The 23,763-nt window shown below is 47.5% G+C and overlaps 1 protein-coding gene across 1 annotated transcript; it reads left to right on the plus strand.

Annotated features, from left to right (window-relative positions):
* Positions 1-200: 200 nt before the first annotated feature.
* Positions 201-21,800, plus strand: LOC8037705 (zinc finger protein OZF). Its single transcript, XM_029990227.4, has 5 exons — positions 201-404; positions 700-815; positions 8,535-8,651; positions 13,495-13,629; positions 19,318-21,800. The coding sequence occupies exons 1-5, from the start codon at positions 373-375 to the stop codon at positions 20,169-20,171; spliced, it is 1,254 nt and encodes a 417-aa protein (XP_029846087.3). The 5' UTR covers positions 201-372; the 3' UTR covers positions 20,172-21,800.
* The last annotated feature ends 1,963 nt before the right edge of the window (positions 21,801-23,763 follow it).

Below are 23,763 nucleotides of genomic sequence, written 5' to 3' on the forward strand. Positions count from 1 at the left end.
AAACAAAATAAAGTAACAAAACAACTCATCAGTATGCTGCGTGGTAGCTAATGTAGCTGGTGGAGACAATCCACGAAAATATTTAAAGGTACCGCAACTAAATAACAGAAATGAGGAATAATTAGTCCCCGTTTTTTTGCATTTTCGGTTTCTGAACATCTGGCGCTTCCGACTTTAGTCGAGTGATTACAATATGAAATCGAATGTCAATCCGATCCATTTAGTTGCTGTTTTGTTTACACGCTGAGCAAACCGCTTCTCAGGGATATTCTAGACGCTCCGTTCTAATGTTTTTTGTCCGCCCGCACATCTATGATCTCCGCTGAGTTCTAAGTGTCCGAATCACACCTTCGCAGAGACGACATTCTGCGAATGATCTCGAGAAGCTTCTTCGCCGGTGACAGGTATGGCCACCGAACGTCTATGGCATTCCTTTGTACCGTCCTCTCAGCCTGATAGCATTAAGCCTTCCATCGGATTTACATTTTAATTCAACAACTATTGACTATCTCAACGAGCCTTACTGTGCCTTTATTTTTTCTTCTTTTCGAAGCTTTGTTCCTCAATCTACTCCATTTTTTTTATAATCTTTTGTGTTTGTGGGTATGTGTATCGATCTACGATTAGCTTCAACTTGAGCTTCTACTCAAGGATGTTTGGGTGTGACTGTATGTGAATTGTAAACACGGCGGATTTTAGCCGGACGCAGGTGCTATGCCACGACACTGGAGCCGGGCAACTTGCGCCGGTCATTTTGTACTGCACCGCTCCGACGCTGTCCTTCCTGCACGGCCCACCGGTCGCCTTTGGGTCGGGTAAGTTGATCCCTGTGGACTCGCTGTTAGATTTTCACGCAGGCCCCGGAGACATCTTTTTAAATTCGATAAAATTTTCGGGAACACCCCCCCCCCCCCCCCCCCACCCCCCCCAACCAAAGATATAAGGGTCATTGAAAGACATGCGCGGGAAAATGTGCAGACAGGAGAGCTTTTACCTCGAAAGGGCCGGTAAAAGCCCTTTTGTCTACATATTTTCCCACTCCACCTTGTGGTCGGTTTGCCTTGCTGCATACCCGACCCGGAGGAATAACACGGAGCCAACGGTTTCAACAACAAGAAACTACATTTAATTGGACATGGACAAGACGATTAACATTGCTACCGGCGCTGCCGGAGTCCAAGCAGCGACTCCCCGTGCGCCGCCTCTGATCTGCCTTATCAAGGCGGCGCATCCGATGTGCGCGTGGCTGGCGTGACGTCGCCGCCACGCGGGAAAAGTTCGGCTTGAGCCTCGCAGTCGGGCAACTTGGCTTGGGAGCCGCCAGGGTGCCCACACTTCCCCCCCCTCAAGCTTCGTCCGGCATGTCGATGACGGAGACGTTGTGGGCGTCAGGGGGTGGATGGCGCTGTTGGGCGGACTGACGTTTAAGTCCGGCCGGCGCCTGCTGGACGAGCGCGGCGGCTGCTGACGAGCGCGGCGGCTCGGTCAGCTCCAGCTTGTCGCTTGTTCGGGATCAGGGCTCCACCAGGTGGCTGCTTTGCCCGTGGTCCTGTAGAGGGTGGCCGCGGTCCACGATGAGACCGGCCGCCGTGTCGTTCAGATGGCGGGTGTGGCGACGGTTTTGTCCATGAGTCAGCTTCGTAGAAAACATGGAAGCAGACGACATGGGACTCAGTTGAGGGCTGAGCCTGACGTTATCTTCGGACCCCTTCCAGAAAGTTTGAAATAACGGATCTGAGGTGGGCACACAATCCTCTCCCCCCTCTCTTGAAAAAGGGGCAGATCCGTGGAAGTAGAAAACTACCCCCAAAATGCGAGAGAGGCAAAGCCAAGGAGACAAAAAAAAAAAAAAAAAAGGTTCCTCTCTCTTTGGTGTCACCGAAGTCGCAGGTTATACCGCCGTCTTGGTGGAGACAAGGGGGTTTCCGGAACGGGACTGCCGTCAGTGTCGTTCCGGTCCTGCGAGGAATCTTCGTCTTCTGCTTGAAAAAAATCGTTTAAGGTCGGTGACATGAACAGGTCCGGTTTCCTCACTAGACTCACAGTTAACTAGTTTGTAAGTGAGTGGTGAGCACTTTTCACGCACGCGAAACGGACCTTCCCACCTGTTGGCGAGGGAGGCTGCGAAGCCTCGAGCGGCGTCACTCAGTGGGTGAGTACGCCGGAGTACAAAATCTCCCACCTCGAACTGCAAGTCACGTCGCCCCTGGTTGTACTGTTCTGCCTGCTGTACTCGAGCGGCGTCGAGATTTTCTCGAGCCTCTCTTAGGTTATCGGAGAAGCGCTTTCGCAGGTCCTCTGCGAACTTCACGTAGGGGCGAAGCCTTCCCCCAGACTGTGTAGAAAGGAGACTGTTAAAAAGCGGGAACGCAAGCTCCTTGCCGAAATTTAATTGGGCAGGAGTGAAACCCGTTGACCGATTAGTGGTTGTACGGGTTGCGAATGCCAGCTCGGGCAATTTCGCGTCCCAGTCCTTGTGGCGCTCGGTATAGGCCACTAGCATCATCTTAAGGTTCCGATTTACCCTTTCCGTGATGTTTGCTTGCGGGTGGTACGGGGAAGTTCTTTTGTGCTTGATTCCCAGCACCGCGCATGCGTCCACAAACACCTTACTCGTGAGATAGGAGGCATTATCGCTTACAAGCTGTGCGGGAAAGCCAAACCTAGCGAATGTTTCGAGTAGACACTCCCAGATTTTTTGCGAATCTAGCTTCCGCAAAGGGAATAACTCGACCCACTTCGTGAAGTGGTCGGTTACCACGAATAGGTACTGATTGCCACGGGTGCTACGTGGGAATGGGCCCATGACGTCACAGCAACAAATCTGCCAAGGGCTCTGACTCGCGATTGGTTGCATGAGACCGGGGGCCTGACCACCACGTGGTTTTGCCTTCTGGCACACCGAGCAGCTACGAGCATATCGGAGCACATCCTGCCTCATGCCTGGCCAGGTAGCAATTTGGGATAACTTTTCGTAAGTCTTGCTCCCACTGCTGTGTCCTGCCAAGGCAGAGTCATGCATGTATCGGATGAAAAGCTTACGTAGCTTGCGGGGTATCACGGTCCGGAACGCCGACAGGCAAGACGTCTGGCACCGTGGTGAAGTGGGCTGTAGTGGTCGGGTTAGGGATGCAGTCCTCCCGTTTGGTAAACGGAGTCAGCTCCGGTTGTTGTCCCAGCCGGTATCCACCACCAGAAAAGTCGAGCGTCATGCTCTCGCCTGCAATGAAATCTCGGCCCAAGATCACAGGTACCACAAGTCCTGGCATATAAAGAAATCGCTGACGCCCCTTCTTTCCATTAAACCGAATCTGCAGCCTCACGGCTCCTCCAGCTGTTATCGCTGTACCAGAAGCTAGCTGCAAAAGGGTTTCGCACTCCCGGAGGCTTATCTTTTTTGCTTTGCAGTGTTCGAAAACAAAATCCCCTATGAGCGAGATAGCGGCCCCAGAATCCAAAAGTGCGGCAATGGGAAAATCGAGCAGTGATATTGTCATGCGCGGTTCAATGATGTTAGGCTCGGGCTGGATTCGACATACCGATGGAATCTGTGCCGCGGCCTGACCGCTCCCAGGGACTGCACCGGCCGTCGGCGAGTGGCTGTCTGGTTTCAGCGTCGCCGGCCGTAGTAGTTTCCCTGGTTGTTTTGGTTCCGGCCCTTTGCCGCCGTCTCGTGCCACCTCTTGTTTGTAGTGTCCAGAAGCCTTGGACACTGCTTTCGGTGATGGCCGGGCTGCTCGCACTCGTAGCAGCAGTCCGACGACAGTTGCCTGCTTAGGCCACCCGCACCGAGGTGCCCGTCGGACGGCCTCCAGTGATCGGATAAGGAACCACTATGGGAGGGCCTCCACCAGGCTTGCGACTGGCTGTTGTGGGGAGGGCTTGTTCCGTTGCGGCGGGGGTCAATGCTGCTGGGCTGCGGGTTTGCGACCGCACCGTGCCAGTTTTCGCCAGCACTTGCAGGAGCAGACTGATGAAGATGGTTCGCTTGAGTGGTGATCTCCGTTGGGCCCCAGCTTACGATAGGGCACGGCCAACGACCTCCCACCTGTCGTGGCGACCCCCGCCCGAAACCCTCACGGGCCTCGCTGTGACCTCTGGGGACCTCTCGGGGAGAGTTAGGCGAACATACGCTTATCCCGCACGGGAGTTCACCATGCATGCCACGCCAACTCTCCTGGTTGACGTGGTGGGGAAGGGAGGTCTCGTTCGGACAGTCCACTTGCGTGGAGGCCTCGGGGCCCCGCCATGCGCATGCCGGCTCGAGCGCGTACTTGGCTGGTGGCGGCGGCACGTAGTTCCGCTCGGCATGAAGAGCTTCCTCGATGAGGCGGGCGCCCCGGGCTAGCTCTTCAAGGGTCTCAAAGGTGCGGTTGATCAGGTAGACGTGGTACCTGGGGTGACACTGTCTTCTGACCCGAGCTACTCTGTCCGACTCCGGTGACTTCGGGTCCGCCCTCTTGAAGAGCTCTTGCATGACCCGAACGTACCGGACCAGACTTTCATCCGGGTGCTGCGTCGCGTAAGCATTCCTGCAAGCACAAAAAAAAAAAGAAACGCCCCCAAAAACCCAACACAAGCGCGCAAAACGATTGCCGCGGTCACAAAAACACAGTCAGAAACACGCCAATACAACAAACGTGGACGTGACGGAAGCACGAAACAACGATAGGAAACACGGGGTATGGGAAAAAAAAGCTTACCGAAAGAAGAAACCAAGCCCCGTGAAATTCCTGCGAGTGGGTAGCATACCACGGTTGGGCGCCATTGTGGTCGGTTTGCCTTGCTGCATACCCGACCCGGAGGAATAACACGGAGCCAACGGTTTCAACAACAAGAAACTACATTTAATTGGACATGGACAAGACGATTAACATTGCTACCGGCGCTGCCGGAGTCCAAGCAGCGACTCCCCGTGCGCCGCCTCTGATCTGCCTTATCAAGGCGGCGCATCCGATGTGCGCGTGGCTGGCGTGACGTCGCCGCCACGCGGGAAAAGTTCGGCTTGAGCCTCGCAGTCGGGCAACTTGGCTTGGGAGCCGCCAGGGTGCCCACAACCTAGACGTGGCCTTTTACGCCGAAAGGGGTAAAAGGCCGCGTCCAGGTGGCGCAAGGTACTGCCCATTATAAAGAGTACAGCCGTTATTCTCTAACCATTATTCATGCAGGGTGCCTCCGGCATGCTAAGCTATGAAACCGATTGCTACGTTGCGGCAGTAGAAAATGTAGCAGTTCATTCTAACCTCTTTGTAGCAATTTACAATGTACAGACGGGGACAAAAGTCTCCAGGACGCGCGAGCGGCGACTGAAACACATTGCTCTGCCATCTGCCGGCGGGTCGCGCATGCGTGTCCTACTGTGCCTGCAAACATGTGTGTTTTCCCGCTCTTCGGCGGCGTGGCTCTGAACTCGGAATCGGGCGCGTGGTACCGCCTCGGAGATGGCGCTTGCGGCTGACGAGTGTCTGCTACACATTCCGAGACTCGAGATACCGACTGCAGTATTGCGCCGCATTTCGCCATGTCAGCGCACTTTGCTTTATAACCAATTGAGCTTATCGCTCAGTTGAGCTGCCGTGACTTCTTGCTTTATAGCTGCCATGTGAGTAAGGCGATAGATTCAGAGTTCGGCATTGCACCGCAGAAGAGCGGGAAAGCACACGTTTGCAGGTACAGTAGGACACGCATGCGCTTTTGTGTGATCTCGAAACCAGGCGACCTGCCGGCAGATGGCAGAGCAATGCGTTTCAGTCGCAGCTCGTGCGTCCTGGGGACTTTTGTCCTTGACTGTACCTAAGGCCCCCCTTAAGGGTTTAGTGTCATCTCGGCCTCAAAGCCACAAGGCCAGCTAATATTGCTGCACCCTCCACATCTGTCGTCCCTCCCTTCCTGTGGTGCACTTGCACGGGTCGCGGGACGAGGCGTTCTTTGTATGTGCCACAGTCTTTACACTGCCTCGCAAAAGGAAAGAGCGGGCTAAAGAGGAGGAAGTGGCAGCGTGCCGAGTTTGACTGTGCACGCTGTGCCAAAGAGGCACTGGAAGTCAGAGACCGACGTTTGGCTAGGGATAGAGGGGCAAGGTGGGCTCATTCCGCTGTTGAGTGAGAGCATGGGGCTCTTTGTCACATGGTTGCCCGCCATAGGGTTTGTCACAATCTATTCAGCAATGTGTGGCCTTCATAAGAGATGACCAATGCTGTCGCATTTTGACATAACCTGTGACAAGGCTCCGCAGAGAAATAGTTCTGTTTCTTTTTACTTTAGTCAACTTGTTAAAAAACATCACCACCGTTTTTTTTTTTGTGCATGTTTTGTTGATTGGATTGGACGTCCTTTTTTATGACTCCCAAAGGAAAGCTCACCCGCTTTTGGGCAGGTCCAGAGAGAAGCTCGCCAGTCTTTCAACAGACTCCAAGAAAACCTCACCTTGAATTGAATTTTTCTGCTAGGTGGTCATTATCATTTTAGAGTTAGTCGCGCTACCAAAGCTATGGGCACCTCCCATGCAGGAAGTACACATTTCAAAGCAGGGTGCTCTACTGCCTCGCCCTCCGAATTAAATGTAAAAGTTTTGGGGGGGCCCAATGACTGCTTCCCGAAGCAGGAGAGGATGCCATTGGCATGAGGCAGCCTTAAATGGGCAATGCAACAATTTGTTTACTTTCGGTAAATACTGCATAGAATTGTTCCTCGACATTTATAACCTATGACACGTGTGCTAGTTTTTTTTTCTAAACGCAAAAGCAGTTGCAGAAAAAAAAATGAGAGAAAAACAAGCATTGTTCACCCCCTCAACCCGCTGCCAAAACAGGTGGTCACATGACCTGGAGCCGATTATGTGCTGCCAATGTTTTTCATAAGCACGCGTTGAGGTTGGCAAAGCACATGGGCACGGGCCGAGTTTCACACATTGTAAAAGCTCGGCAATCCTCGTCATCGCAGTGACTGGGCACAAACCACTACCTTAATGCATGTCTAGACGTTGATTGTCAGGTGCCCAAATCGAATGCTCACGCAGTGCTCGTGTTCATTGTATAAGCCACATTTAAGTATCGCTACCACAGGGATTGCGAAGCTCGACAAACAAATCCCGGGAATCGCATCGTTTACAACGCCAACGGCGCAATCCCCACAGCTTCGTCATCAAGTTTTTTTTTGCAAAGAAGAGACTGAAAGAAAGCATCCCCTTTTCTTCTTGAGGTTGTGCGGTGACAGAGAAGCCTCTTGGTCAGTGGTGTTGGACAAGAGTATACTTGAGTCCTAGGAGTACCAGTAAGGTTGTGTAAAGTGACAAAACATTCATACCTAATATTGTAGCACAAACCCCCTTAAGCCGCATTCACGCTGGTAATACATGAAACAGAGGACAGTCTGCAGAAATTGTCCGAGGCACGCTTCTTTCTCCTACGGCAGTCACGTTGGTCACACAAAAGCTCTGCAGACACGTTCGAAGCAAACTTGCGTACGAAGCAAACATGCATCGAATACGGTTGAGGGGGGTGTTCGCAAAATGGTTCCGTCGTCACGTCTGTGATGTACGAGCAGAATGGCCGCGGCTTTAGAGTATGGTTTTTCACCGTGGCAGACGTGGGACTCTGCCTTTGACAGTGTAAGGTGCAAAGCTCAGCCCTTTTGCTTTGCCTGCAGTCTCCTCCGTTTTCGAGGCAAAAAGTTCATTTTTCGTTCTATGCGATGCCGGGAGCCGAGGAAAAGAGCCGCAGTAGATGGCTCGACTCGCTTATCTCTAAATAATTCTTCGATGGTTATGAAGCTCGAACCTAAACTCAGCATTCCAAACCTGGTCTGGACCAGGGCTGCTTCAAGACCCGGTTGCTACGCCAAAGAACTGTTGCAGGCTGTTCATGCGCATGTCGTCTGTGACGGTGTCGTATTTTCCCTGCACTGGGGAATTGTCCACAAAAGCAAATTTTGGCAGAAAAAGTTTTTCCTTAGGTAGATAGATAGATCTGCATAACCCACACCTGGCGCATATTCTGCACATAAAACTTTTTCTGTGCAGTAGACCTTGAAAAGGCCTGCACTATTATTGCAAAACGAAGCTTGGATCATACAGAAATCATCATTAGCATAGTCTGTCACTCACAAAATTTATCGCATCTCGAAATAATGAACGGACTTGCGAAAAAAAGGACATCTTTGTATAGTCTGCACCTGTAGATACACGCAGTCTGCACTGCACAAAATTTCCACTTTTAGGCATGATCTGCAGATTACAGTGCTGCCTGGGTTGCTGGGTGGTCAGTGTAAATGGCTCCCACATGGATGGACTGAGTTTTAATCCCGCCAGTCTAGTTTTCATTTCATAATTTCTTGATTCAGTGGAAAGCTTCAGTGCATTCTCGTCAGCTAAAGTGTGCTCTAGTCTAGGACTGTCTTGAGTCTAGAGAGTGTACCAAATTAGCTTGTAGCATGCTGCGTCACATCGACAAAATTACCTGGAAAAAAATGTTGTACATGTATGCTGCTTTCTGCACGGTTGACAAATCCAATCCCACTGTCTGCTTGGTCAACAGAGTCTGAGGAGATGCCGTCTGCTCCGGTAGCCGAGAGCTTCGTCCCCGGGCCCCAAGGCAGCCTGCTCATGTCGGCACTGCTTTTGGGCAGCCACCAGCAGTGTCCAGTGAAAGAAGGTAGGGGCCAGTGTTGCCTCTCTCTTTCGAGTTGCAGCTATATATTTCATTTCACTTTAAATGTGAGCATAGTGGAAGCTATGCTCACATTTAAAGTGAAAGCATCGTTCGGGGAAACATGCCCGTGTTAGTAGCTTCAGCTTTGCTAGCAGCTGAAGTGAAGCAAACTGTATAGTTACGCAGAGGCTTTGTGTATAGGTAATGGCAGTGGCTATTTCGACTTCCATCATCAAAATAATGACATTATTTTTGTGTCCGTGATGTCACTTTTTAAAGATGCGAATATATCTGTTCTGATAATTTGGCGTCCTCTGTCAAAACATGGTTGTTTCAATATTTTACATCCCATATTAAGATAGCTATTGCGGAGTTCTAGAATGACATGCACAATTTTCGTGCATGTTATACGAGAGAGTTTTCGAATAGTGTCTCCATTGCAACACAAAGCCGAAGTATCTCACGCTTGCATTGCCAGCAAGGTACAGTAACCATTTTAATTTCCTGCTCAAAATGCTGTAACTTGCGAAAAAAAAAAAAAAAAGAAACAAGCTTGTGGTCTTGACTAGTATTTTACATTTGCTTAAACGTGACAATGCTAAACGAGTGGGCGTCCGGTCGTGTCTGCCCGCAACGCCTCGGCAAGAGAGGTCTCATATGCTGACCCTCACCGAAAAGTGTTTGCATGTTGCAAGCGGCGGGTTGCCAGCGATCATTGCCCACCTTGCTGGGTCTTCCGAACCATTTGTGACGTGCACCTCCCGTAGCAGATCAATGTCGTCTTGTATTGAAACTTGCAATGACGAGGACGCCGCTGACATAGCATTCACGGCAACCAGTCTTGAGAGCTGCCATTTTCTAACTCTGCTCGCTGCCTTGCGAGAGAAACGCAAAATCTTTTTGGCTAGTTCGCATACATGTGCAATTTCCAAAAATCAGTGCATGCACGCAAAGGTCAAAACATGTTTGGCGCACGTGCAGTGGTCACGACGCTATTTCTTTACATATGCAAAGCTTTTGCATTTGCTATTTTATAACTCCCTACCAATATTATTTTGATGCTTTTGAATACTCTCCATCAAACTTTGGGAGTCATTCGGAGATGGCAGTCAAAGAATGCTCGCCTCAGAATTCGGCACGGCTGTACATCGAATGTTGCGCCACCCGGCCGTAATGTAATCTTGCGAAAAATTGCACCGCAACACATAGGTGGCATTGGTAGTATGCTAAAGAACACAAAATGGACTAGAGCAAAAGATTGCACTATGCAGAAATTTCGGTTTCATGACTGAATTATTTGTCGCGATCGACCACCTAATGCGTGCATTTAAATACCACAAACGTTGCGTTTTTAGGCTGCGTTTGGTTGGGAGAGTTCCATCCTTATGTTTTCCATATTCTGGACTGTCACCTTAAACTTAGTGCTAGCTCTGTTTGCATTGGTTTGCATTAAAGAGCGGGTTGCTCCTTGCACAATCTTGCAACGTTTACAATACTGAATTCAACTTGATGTAGTAGAGTACGAAGGTAGTATGGGTTTAATGGGGACGTTTCAAAAGGGAGTTTCTTGGCCACCTTCAGCAGGGACACCAGTTTTATGGAGCTTCAAACCTGCCTCTACCTGAATAACTAAAAATGGAAAAAACAAGTCGAAATTAGTTAGTAGTTTTTAGGTAAAAATGCCCGATTTATTTTGATCCTATGTTTAAAATCGGTACGTGCAGAATCTGCCTCCGTGGCATTCTTCGAAATTTGCTGTCGACAGTTTATTTTTTGGTTATACGGTCGAACCCGGTTATATTACACTCGGATATTTCAAATTATTGTTTATATTAAACAGCCCAAACATCCCCTTGAAAATCACATGAAATAGTATAGGACGATTGTCTTTTTTTATCAAACTCCCATGGCGGAGACACACGATATAGCGCTGTTGCTTTTCCCACAATCCATTGTGCCGCGCCGGTGGCGAGCACATAGCTCGTGTTACGGGACTGGTACACCACCAAGCCAGCATACATAAATAAAAAAACTGTTGTGAAAAAAAAAAATAATAAATAACCGTACAAAAAAAAAAATCGGAGGATGGCAAAAGCAAGGGTAAGGGCAGGCACGCATGCATAGGGAGAGCAGGGAGCGCTTGCTGAGCAGGGAGCGCTTGCTGAGCAGGGAGCGCTTGCTGAGCAGGGAGTGCTTGCTGAGCAGGGAGTGCTTGCTGTCGGAACCGTAGCCAGCACCTTTTCCCCGAACACTGCTGATGCTGCGCGACTCCCTAACCCCAAAATAAAATGACCAAAAAAAAGAAAAAAAGTCTTTGGCAAGTTGAATGTGTTGAAAACAACGGTTGTGCAATCGCAGTTTGAACGCCTTATCTCTGTTTACCTTTTTCTTTTGCCTTTATAGCTTTGCCTTTTTTTTTTTGCCTTTCTTTTTTTTGCTGTCTGAATTGAGTGAGCTTTCTTTAGGGCCTCGTCAAGCTGCAGTAGCAGCTTTTTGCTATGTTTTTCACCTTTTTTTGTTTTGTAATAAAAAAAGGAAAATGAAAGATTATTATTATTTTTTTGTTGCATAGCTTTTTTTTATAATTTCTTTTTATGCGTCTGGCTTCTTCCTTTTTTTTTCTTTCTATTTTTATTACTTTAGTGTTTTGTAACTTATGCCGTGTGGAGGCCCTGGCCAGGTGCGCGTGTAAAATAAAAAGGCTGAACCGCATCCAAGCGATTTGGTAAGCGACAAGACAAGCAACGGCGACCAGCTTCGCTGTCGCTTGGTCAGTCGCGTGAGGAGGCAAGCCGCATGAAAGTGACGGGAGCGAGCGACCAAGGCGATGAGCGGCACTTTCTAGAAATCCAAAAACCGAGCGACGCGACAGGCAACAGTGAGAACTTTTCGTCACTCGACGCTGACTCTCGTTGCTGTCACCGTCGCTCGCTACATGCGGTCTGGCCTTAAGCGCGGCGGTGTTTTCGGTTTCGGTCAACTACGCTCTACTATATTTAGCGGCTCTTGGATGCTCTATTTGGTAAGCTCCCATTTGGCGCGACCTTCAGTGTCAGCAGAGACTCCAGGAAATTTCAACTCAAGCTTAATTCAGCATATTTTTGTATATTCAATTATTGATACGTCAAGCTAATCCAATATATCCGGGTCGAGTGTAGCATGTCATTTTTTGCGAACTCTCATTTTTTTTAGGTGATGGTGGTCACACCTTGCATCTGTCGTTTCTTTTTATAAACTGTTTCAACACGTACAAAGGCATCCAACGATCGATGTTTCCATTCGAGTGGTTAGTAAAGATCACCGTGGTAGAGACAAAGCCATCTAGCGTTGCGTCTACCCGCCCATTGGCTCACTAATAGAATATCGAGCTCACTGTTGCGAGGTTTTGGATTCATTTCCTGTTAGGGCATGCTTAAAATGTTGTTCTTTCTTCCCAATTTACCGCTCTTTTGTGCAGACTGTCCTCTGAAGTACGTGTTGCACATCTCACTGCGGTTTCCGTGCCTATCTGCCACTCTTTCCTGGGGAATGCCAGCCCTTAAGGGGCGCTCAAGTGAATGCTGAAATTGTCTATATATGGTAATAACTTAGTCCACGGGCTCTAAGCATCCTAAAAAAAACTGAAATTATGCCCGTGGGCTGCCGATTTCCATATTAAAATTTAATCAAAGATTCTGACGCGCCCCGCCCCTCTTTCTGCGCCTTGAAGCAGGCGCCAGGGTGTGCTGTCAGTCGGCATTTTCAAATGATAAGTGCTCTATTATGTCTCCTACACCCAAAGGTTTGATGTTTTTGTCAAAATGTAAAGCACAACGCGCCTAAAAAGAGCTATCATAGTAACGTTCGGAAGTACCACACAAATAACTATTTTTATTCAAATTTTAGGGAGATGGTGGGAACCTGAGGACTCCCGTCAAAGGGGAATAGTGCCTGTGTATTTCTATTGATGAGAGTTTACTAGGACGTCCTGCCCTTTAGAACTGGCCATTTTTATTGACTAAAACCCAACAAACAATATGACATCAAAAACAAGCTTCTATAAGAACTGTTTGACTGCCCCTTTAAACACTGTTATGAAACAAATGTGGGGTAGTGAAGCAGACATAGGGAATGGCAACACATGCAGTGGCATGTAAAAAGAGTAATATTGTTGTCACTTTAACCGTTTTTTTCATTAATAGTAATATTGTTGTCACTGTTTTTGGTTACACGAGCCAAGAATCGGATAAATAAGAAAAAAAACTGTTGGATTGGCGATGAAGTTTTCTCTGCACATTTCGTTTTTTCTCCAATTAAAAAAAAAGATAAGGTGGTTACCATGCTTCCATTATTATAAAATACCAGCATGTTCCTACCTTATGTCACAAGCAGCCACCCGCTGCTTGGGAAATGTTTTAAAATAGAGCAAAGTACAGTCTCTACCAGTGCCCATGCGACAAGGCAGTTTCAGGCTGCTGTGCGGGATTCGCTTTGGCCAGGCCCACAATCGCTCTGGTTAGGAAATAAATTGACCTTTGTTCCATTCTCTCTAAAAAGGAAGTGCCTTTGGCCAACGTGTGCTTCGCAGCACCGCATAAAGTGCCTCGGTGAATGGGTACCTTGTAAATTTATGCCAGTTGATTCCTGCATGTCAGCCACACCTCCCAGACTTTTGGTGAGCAGCAGTGAAGCCCACGCCATCACATGCTCCTTCTGCATTTTTTGCACTTGAATCTAGCAAGTGCCTTTCCCCCACCCTTTTTATGATTATCTCCAAAGTTTGGGTGAACACTCGCTCTACGGTTGACAGTAGTGGTTTATGTTGTTTAAACTGCCAGCCGAAATCCTCATGCTCCTTGCCCGACAGAGCCGGAGGCACCTCCACTCGCTCTGCCTGTCGCTTCGACCGGCGTGGGATTGCAGTTCGATGACTACAGCAGCCCGCCGTCCTCTCCGGAGGAACCCAAGGTGTGCCCGCAGGACGGTCCCCCAGTCAAGGAAGGTAAGCCCCACTCTCGAATTCGTAACCTGAGATTGGTGTAGGGGAGAGTAGGGAACGAATGGGACAGTTTTCACGCTATAATTTTTTTGTGTAGTTTAATGGGCATATAGAAACAAGCTTTGTGGTCCTAAATGTAGGGTGAAAGTCTCTTCACATCTGCTGAAGATTACTTTGTCCTAACTCTTCTAAAAATGTAAAAATAAGAAGAGAAATTGCAGTAACGGAAATGTGTTTTATCCCACCTTCCCCCTCGGGAGGAATAGGACACATGCAAGATTGCACTACAATTTGTACTAGTGAAGACTATAGGCACATAGATCTTCATCAGACATCAAGTCTGATTGCAGTCATCTTTTTTCCTCAAATTGTCGGTAATTTTGGACTAGGAATTAACTTTTTAAAAAAAAAAAAAATACAGTGTAGACCGCATATAACGTATGTCGCGGGAGTTGCGAAAATCCGCACTATACACGAACTCATCTCTGTGACGTCACGGCGCGGTGGTGGCGCGTCGGTCGCACTTCCGGTCTGGGGCTGTGGGCAGAAGTCCCCATGCCAGACGTGTATTCCTGCGTTGTTTGAAAGGAACCAGACAAAAACCTGCCTTCTCGTCAAAACGCCGCGACTGGGGACGTACCAAAAGTGTTGAGAAAGGTTTGAAGGTCAGTTTTCACGTGCTCGTTTCGTCCGAGAATCTGGATATGTGCCGTGAAAAGGGAAAAGCAGACGCCGTCGGACAACGATTGCTTGGGCGGGAAGCATTTTGGGTTGAATTCACGGATACTTGTGGTCATCAGATTTATTCCTTCGTTCCAACATGAACGCCAGAAAACTGTCAAGTCGTGCGGACCACCTGTGGACTACGTTCAGTGCGTCTTTAAGTTCAAACGGCCGCCTGATCGTTCGAATTGTCGTCTGCTCTTTCAAACGTTTCAGCTTGTCGTCTGCTCTTTTAGACGACGCCGGTCCGTAGACCAAATGTTGGCCCGGTACTTGCGATAACAAGTGAGTGCAGGCCTCAAAAGACTTAAATTTGAAGGTTGGTAAGCAGGCTCGATGTAAACAGTAGATACAAGGAGATGTTGGTCATTGTTACCAGTGGCCAACACCGACTTGTTATGCCTAATTCAGTTGATCCGATTCTGCTTGCGATTTTCAGTATCTTCGTCGGCCATATCAGCTACGGTTCACGCTTTCGCAGCCCGAGGGGCGTCGCGACTGAAAATTCCGAGCGAAATCTCATCATGCGAATCAGGTTTTAGAATACAATCTGCGGCGTCCACGCGGAATGAATCGCCACATGTCACATTATTCACGCGAAGTTTTGCGGTATAACGAGCCTCGGTAATTTCGCTGACCCGCTCGAGATAGTCAGACATCGCCAGGAAGACGTAGAACCAACAATTCGAACGCAAAAAAGGGCAGGGAGACTCACACCGATGCCGACAACATCGCATTTCAATAGTTTGTTTATGGGCGACGGCGAGCTTTTTGCCCACACCCCCATCGCGCATGCGCGGCGCCGGTGGCGTCCGCTAGGGGCGCTCCGGGCGCTCCGGTTTGTTTGTAAACATGAGTTGGTGTATAAGCGGTACAGCGCTATAAACAAAACATAAATTTTTCAGGCCAAAGTACATGCCATCAGACAACTTACCCTTGTAAAAGCATTTATTTTATGTCAGATGAAAAATAAAGCTTAGTTTGAGGAAAGTCTTTATTTCACCAGACTAGCACACTTCTCTCTCAAGTGCAGCCTTTTAACAACGTCGCGGGTTGCGGACGGACGTTGCGAGCGTTCAGGATTGCTAACCCTAATCACTTTTCTCCAACGATGAAAACGCGTAAAAATTCGCATCCTTTATACGGTACGCGCCAGTAATGCCTTCAACTTGACCAGAGGCACGAAATGCTCCAAATAAGAAATCAGGGCGATGTTCGAAAACACAAATGCTTAGAAAGCACCACGAAGTAAACAAACACGACAACATGGGCATTTCTGCCCTCTTGAAAGTGCCGCCACAACATCGCCGCATGAGTAGGTGGATCTTCCCTTCTAGTACGTGCTGGGTTATCATAGCCACACACAACGAAGATTCACTGTCAAGGATAGCGCTTTTACGCGGAACGATGAGCTTCCACGACGCCGTCTATGTCGACGATCACAACTGACGCCATGTTTGCGGATAGAAGCAGCCGGCCCGCGACCGGCATGCAACGCGCGCTAACACTTCTCCTCGAACTGCAAAGGGACGCACGCACGTGAACGACACGTGCATGCGTCCCTCCGTCGCTATGGCAACTGAAGCCTCCCTCTTCGCTTCTCCCCGCTTCTTCGAGCAACCTCCTTGCCCGCGAGTGCCGCTTGCGGCTAGCGCCATTATCTAGTGTCGCACAGGGAAGCGTGCTCGCTGCGCCGGTCAGTCGGTGCGGTCGGCGGGCTGTTCCAGAAACCGCACTATAACCGGTATTTCCCTTCGCGCGCCTGCATTTTAAAGCGGTATGTAATTACATGGAGTTCTGTGTGAGGCGAACCGGTGGTTTAAAAAAGCCGCATTATATTCGGTCTTGCACTAGAAGCGGTTATGTTGTAAGTGGTCTATACTGTAATTGGTGGCCTAAACCTCAAATTAGGGCAACAGGTGAGATGTTAAGCTTTAAATGGTGGTGGTTCAAAGCAAGCTATTAACACATCTTTTCAAGGTTAGTTTACTACAGCCGTTGGCTAAATCGTTTTGGTTCAAGAATCGAGGAAAACGAATGCGTGCTACTCAGAGCCGTTTATACTGAGAGAGTTTGGCCGATGGGCGGAGCTTGTTGGCCGCTAGAACCAGCGGATTTCGCGATAACAGAATATGGCGTTACTTCTTTGTCTTGTTCATTCCTGTGAAATCGCGTAGGGTTCCTATGAGGCAGATCCACAATATGGCGGACGGAAGTAGTCATCCCCCGGTTGTCAGACTACGCTGCTGTGGTTGTCAGACTGCCAAAATCTCCTTAAGAAGGCCAAACTCTCTCAGTATAAACGGCTCTGGTGCTACTTAGTTTTGAGTGCTGAAGTGGCAAGCACTGACTCGGATCGTTTACACCACGCCAAGCAGGTACACCATTACAGTTGAAAGTACCGTTGCCACGGCACCATCAGTCTAGCAGTTCATCAACTTGTTAAAACTATTCGCCGAAGAATTATATTGACTGTCCCACTGGTCCCACAGTCCTCTCTCCTACCGTTGCCAAAGATGTGCGGCCAGCCTATTTGTGAGGAAACTGCGAAGTTGCGATTTTTACTTAGAATAAGTTGATGCTTCTTCAACTCTAGCCAGACACTAGGCTGACGTAATGCTATATTCACTGACAGCACGAGAGTCAGGGGAGGACCATGGGGCCTGTTATGTTTCTTCATTAAGAGGATTAAATGTAGCGAGTTCGTTAAGACAAAAGGGTTTATGTATAATAATTACATGTTCGTTCCAGTCGCTGTCTAGTCACCCTTGATCCCTCCGTTCTTGTCGTCGTCTGTAGTTTTTTTGTTACTTCTTTTTGCAATAATTATTCAGCAGGGCCCGCCCCCCCCCAAAGTCTTATTTTGCTGGGGCCTCCTCACCCCCCTCCCCCTCATACAGAATTGTGTTATAAGTGCCCGCCCGCGTGCCTTCATCTGAAATCACAGAAAACGCTTTTTTATCACCCGCAAATGTTTCAGCAGTTGGCGACCGAGCAAAGCAAGGTTACATGATCTTCCTAACACTGAATCTATGCTGCAGAAGTCGCAATTTTGAATTATGACGATAGGCAGTTGCGTCTGCTCTGCACTGGGCACCAACATGGTGGCGCCCACAACAACATCGGGGGCAGAGTGCCGATACTCCAAGCGTAGCTCATTCACTGACTCAAGTTGGCGGCATGGGATAGGCACCAGTCCACGTGACCGCTTGTTCTGGCTCAGAGTTGAGGGGGTGAACGATGCTCATAGTTTTTTAATTATTTGACGACTGCCATTGCTTCGAAAGAAAGACTAAGGCAAGTTTAGTGGCTTATAAATGTGAGTGAGTGATTCTGAGTAGTATTTAGTGACAGTACAAAAATTTTAATGGCCTCTTGAAAATGAAATGAAGTACGGCTATTTTTGTCTTCTTTTAATTGGCATTAAATAGGTGTTATTTTTAGTCTACATTTACCTTGTTCATTTATTTTAAATTGGTTTTAAGATTGCAGTGCTACCGAAGGAGCAGACTGGAGTATCTTTATTTCTGTCATCTCTTTCCAAACCACACTGGTGCCATCTATTGGAAATCCCTGGAACACTTCCGACTTCCGTAATTAATTTTACGCACCATTCTTTCACCATGTGCTTAAAATAAGTTTGATAATATTATCAACTATCATTTCCCCTAGAATTTCGCATTTATTTGGTCCCGCCATAGACCTATCTCACTAAGCACTCCAAGCATCCATGACGCCAACATAACTAGTTCTCAGTAAAATCACTGAATCCTGGGAAAGTAGCGCCATTGCCTTCCCTACCTGCTAGCCGGACACAAACAGATACTAACATACACGCAACCAAAAAAAATTGCGACGCGATTGGGTAATCTGTCTACGTTTCCATGGAAATCGTTATTTCGGTCTATATACATCTTCGAAGCTTCCAGAGGGTTGTTCTAAACCAGTCGCGCCAAGATCACCATGGAGCATCATCATACTAGAAACGCTCCTCGCCAATATAAGCGTCTCTGGCTGTGTGTTTGTAATCAGCTTATCAATCGTGCCTATTTCCACGGATCTCTTATAATTATATTGTTCTGTAGAGGTCAGGTCCCCTTTAAATATGACACCTTAGTCTCCCAACATTCCAACAAGTGCTGTTTTTTTCACGAGATTGTTTAAAATTTTCTGACATGAAAGCTCAAAATTGTCATTTCCAAAAGTTTCTGCTCCAAATCTCTGCTCCAAAACCAGTTTTTCTATGCTACAGGAGCTGCTTCAAATCACCACTTGTCAGTTCCACCACTGCAGATATGATAAGCACACATGAACATTTCTAGGTCTAAATATACCGCCTTGGCTTCTAGTTTAGTTTTTGATTTTGAAGCAACAGCATTTGCTCTTTGACGAGACTGTTTAATGGATATCACGAAAGTAAATACTTGTATTGTCAATATAAATAACCAAGTGAGCAGGCTCTTCGGTGTGTACCATATTATTTATATATAAAATAAATGCCATAGAACCAGGAATACTGCCTCGGGGAACTTCTGAAGATTTGAATTTTGAGGTGTATGGTGTTTGACAGATAGAGATGAATTGGCAATGGAACTTCATGTACGACTTTGACACTGGCACTCCTTGGAGGCCTTAAGGAAGTGACCTATGATGAAATCTAACAAAATGACCAAGGTCACTATATGATTTTCAACATATCAAGGATAGCTTCCACCTGAACCAAAAGTGCAGTTTCTATTTTCCTGCGTGCTCCAAAACGTGAATTAGTGATGAGAGTGCTTTTCCCTATGGCCATGAAAAAGTGACTGTCGTTTTTTCGAGCCTTTAGAAAAACACAAGGTTTATTGAGATTGGGCGATAGTTTGCAGAATTATTCTTACCCCAGGCCTTTACAAAAATATAGACACCTTAGCTCACTGCATATCTGTAGGGAAAGGTATGATCCATCTTGTTGTGCCTTCTCAACAGAGCCGGTCGAGACATCCTCCGACCCCCTGAAGAACGAGGGCACCAGTCACAGTCCATCGCCTGAGCTGCCCTCCAAACACGGACAGAGCACGTGCCAAGAAAAGGACGACAGGCTCCAGTGCCGCTTCTGTTCATACTCAACCCGCTACAAGACCAACATTACGACGCACGAGATGATGCACACCGAGGTGAAGCCCTTCCATTGCCGCTTCTGCCGCCGCACGTTCCGCTGGAAGACCGAGCTCTCGAAGCACGAAAGAATGCACACGGGCGACACGCCGTTTGCCTGCCAGACGTGCCACGTGGCATTTGCGTTGCGGAGTTGCCTCACCGCCCACCAGAAGATACACGCGCGGGAGAAGCGCTTCAGCTGCGAGGTCTGCCACGAGGCATTCACCTTCAAGGCCGTCCTGCGGCTGCACATGCGTAGCCACGTGTTCGAGCGGCGCTTCCGGTGTGGCCTGTGCGGGAGGCTGTTCAAGCAAAAGCGCTTCCTCACCAGCCACCTGAAGGCCCACACGGGGGAGCGGCCGTTCGCGTGCGGTGTCTGCGGGAAGGCCTTTCGGGAGGGCAAGCACGTGCGGACGCACCACAAGCGAGTGCACCTGGGCATTAAGCCGCTGCAGTGCACCACCTGCCTGCGGGCGTTTGGGAACAGCTCGAACCTGGCAGACCACGTGAGGACACACACGGGCGAGCGCCCCTTCAAGTGTGAGAGCTGCGGGAGGGCGTTCACGCGCAAGTATCACCTCACATTCCACCGGAAGCGGAAGCATGTGATGGAAAGGCTCTCGGGCGTTGTGCACGGCCCGCTGCCAGAGGGGTGGAAGGCAGCGCAGGTGGAGTGCGCATAATATAGACGTAACATTCCCCGCACACTGCCGCTCCGGGGTTTTTTTGCTTATGGCGATGGACTTAGTGTTTTGTGACAGCTTCCATTTTTTGCTTCTTGCGCTTTTTTATTGCTGAGGTCGTTGACGACATCTCTTTCGGGGCCACTGAATGTTCCCAGGGTACTCCTAAATTTCATTTCAAAACAGCCTCGCAGTGCCAGGTAACGATTTCAAAGTGGTTGCCTCGTGCAGTTATGTCGAATCGGGACAAGCAATACTGGCATGCTAGCCCGTCAGCAGGCTGACAAGCTGATATTTTTTTTGTGGACTAGATTACGGTCTACTTGATATTGAAAGCCCTTGTGAAAACCAACAAGTTTATTGCCTTTTTGCCGACCGTATCTAGCCAATCGTTCAGATATTCCCGCGTAAACATTTGAAGTGTTTAATGCTGTTTTTCTTCCTGCTCAAAGATGGCTGACGATCGCCAGTCAGAAAGGTTGCCACTCTGGTTCAAGCCATCGCTTTATTGTGCAGTGCTCTGGGACCATTCTGTTTCTCTATCGTTTGCCAAAGCGTGTATTCAGATGGCGTGCGGTGTTCTACCCTCCCAGGAAATCAGCGTATTTTACACGCAGCTGAAATCCTGATGCAATTTAGGAATTGTCTTGTTGTGTACCTTTGTCTAAGCACGATCTTGGTGCTTTGCCCGTTTTGAATACTGCATCATTTTCTTTTTAAAGCATTTAAACTGATTTTTTTAATACCAGCCTTTTGTCCATCTGAGCATTTTCTGCTAAATTTAGCTAAAAAAATAATGTCATGGGACCTAACGTCACATGACCTATGTACCAAGTGGAGAAGTCGAAGTCACGTGACCCATACATCAATTCAATGTCCCTGCTAAATTTAGCAGGAAAAATAACCTCTTGTGACCTAAGCACCTGTTCAGTTTTCCCGATAAATTTAGCGGGAAAATTGACATCACGTGACCTAAACATCAATTCAGTTTCGCTGCCAAGTTTAACACTAAAAAGTGATGTCACGGGACCTAAACAACAATACAACAATCTAGTTTTTCTGCTAAATTTAGCAGGAAATATGTCCCCATGATGCACCAATTCCTTCTCTTTGCATCCCCCCCTTTTCCTCTGCCCATCCTTTCTTCCTTTTTCTCCCCATCCTTCCTCTCCTACGGTGTCCTTTCCATCCATCCCTTTCCCTTGCTCACACTTCACCTACCTCCAAATCCCTACCTCCCTCCCCATCTCTTCCCCATTGTCTGACGGTGCCCTTCCAGTCTTTTGTCATGTGCCACAAATTCAGTTTCCCCATTCCTCTTTTCCCTCCCGAATTCCTCCCCTCACCGCCCTAGTGTCCTCTCGCTTTCCAGTTGCCTCCCCACCCCTTTCATGGTCACGTTACACCAATTCAGTTTCCCTAAAATTGATAAAAATGAATGTTCTTCGGTACCGGAATGACCGCAGAATGTATTTCGGACAATTGAAGCAATCACTCCTAAATACCACATTTGATGCATTATAGAACTAAACGTCGCTGCCAATTTTTAATGTATTAAATTGTGCACCACGAAAATGGGCACATGCCATTACATTGGTGGGTACTGTCAATAAAGCTTTGAAAGAGTAATTGAAAGCAAGCAACACATTTCGTTCTACTCAATAAGTTGTGGTTTGTCTTCGTTTGAATAAGGAAAAGGTTATCAACCAGGGTGATACTGATCTACTGCTGTTACATGTCCCATGGAACAAGGTAGTTGTGTGCGCGCGGCACTAACCATTTCGATAAATGTTATGTCGACAGTGAGTCAGTTGCCACCCAGAAAGGCCTACCATAAAATACAGAGTGTTCGCCCTCGTCCCAATAAGTGCCCATCCGCTGCTTTTGAAACGTTTCAAAAATGAGAAAAGGACATATCGGGCATTCACCCTAGACTTCCGAGAACGCTTGGCTAACCAAGGTGCTTCTTCGTGGTAGCCATTGTTCAAACTGCACCGGTGCAATGCAATGCAGCTCGACGTCACACGTCGGTGCCAAGCAGTGAGGTCCACCCTGCCTTGAGTTCCCTTTCACATATTTTTTTTTTGACCTTAGAATCACATATATACCCCAGTTTTTCAAAAATATCTCCAACCTTTGGGTTCACATTTTCTCAGAATTTTACGGTATATTTTTGAAGGTGACGATTATTTTCTCTAACTAGCACTGTCCATGTCACTCAGGCAGAGCAGTTTACTTCGAATACAGTAACTCCAAATAAAAAAAGTATTTTATTGGATTACATCAAAAGTTACAGGAAAATTACTTAAAAAATAAAAGTGTTGCAATTACTTTCCTGATTCACATGATGTGCAACTTGCCAGATTATGCATGTATCTTAATAAACACGATACTTGTGACTTCAAATTTGCACTTCAGAGCATTTGTTTTTTGCACGATAATGCCTATCATCATCTTTTATACCTACAGTGCAAGTGCACAGTTTACAAATATAAAACTAGTGAAGCCCCAATTGAAATTTATTTACTAGGCTGCTCCCCAATGAACAATTAATAATAATTTAATAAGTACTAAAATGATTATTTAATAGGTCTGAGTGAAAAGCCTTGAAGCAGTTGCACACCACAGAAGTTAAGGGAAATCTGTCCCTAATAGTTTGGCTACACCTTTTACTTTCACATTGCAACTTTAGTACCTGAAGTACCATACCAAAACAACTGCATAAAATCTAATACCAGCCACAGCATGTCCTCACACAGCTATTAAGAAACGTCCAAAAAGAAGCATCATCACGCAGGTTTGGGAAGACATCCAGAACCTGCCATCTGGGACAAAGCACTTTAGCCTGCCTGGGGGACAGACAGAAAAACATGATGCCTATAAAATGTGGGTGGGTGCAAGATAATCTAGCAGTGCTGTACAATGTTTATGCCGTTGAAAGTTTGTGAAGGTACATTGTTTGAGGGTAGCTATATTATTTTTAAGTCTGGTACGGAAAACACTGTGAGCAAAACTCAAAACCTGATGAACCATTTGTGGCTTGTAACTCCCTTGATCTCTCGATCAAGTTAAAGAACCTATGAATACAAAATGGGAGTGCTTAAAGGGGTACTTCACAGATTTTTTCATTGTCTCCGATTTGCTTGAAATTTTGCTAAACTAACCAACAAACATCGCTAAAATAGTACCCCAAATACTGGGTCAAAATATTGTTCTTTCGCAAAGTTGTTGAATTTACAGTTTTGGTCCTCACCGTGTTTTTTCCAGCAGAAAGTCTCTACTGGCAACAACAAAAAAGTGACGTCAGTGGAAGGCAGGGGTTCACTCTTTGGACTGTAGAAGTTGTTACCAATTGATTCAAAGCAGTTTCATGGTGTCAAATGAATGCTTTCGAAGCTCCCTCCAGTACCCGCGCTGCTCGCTCGACTGGCAAGCCTGCCTGCCACTGACGTCGCAATACTGAAAAGTGTGCGTATATTTGAATGTTGGTTTTTGCATCATTTTCATTTGCCGTTTTCACAATAATTATTATGAATTTCGCGATACCAAATAGCATACCGGAAAGGCTAAAGGCCGGGGAGTCAGAATATAT

The sequence above is a fragment of the Ixodes scapularis genome, unplaced genomic scaffold (genome assembly GCF_016920785.2).
Source record: "Ixodes scapularis isolate PalLabHiFi unplaced genomic scaffold, ASM1692078v2 PGA_scaffold4__175_contigs__length_147842914, whole genome shotgun sequence".
NCBI classification, from domain to species: Eukaryota; Metazoa; Arthropoda; class Arachnida; order Ixodida; family Ixodidae; genus Ixodes; species Ixodes scapularis.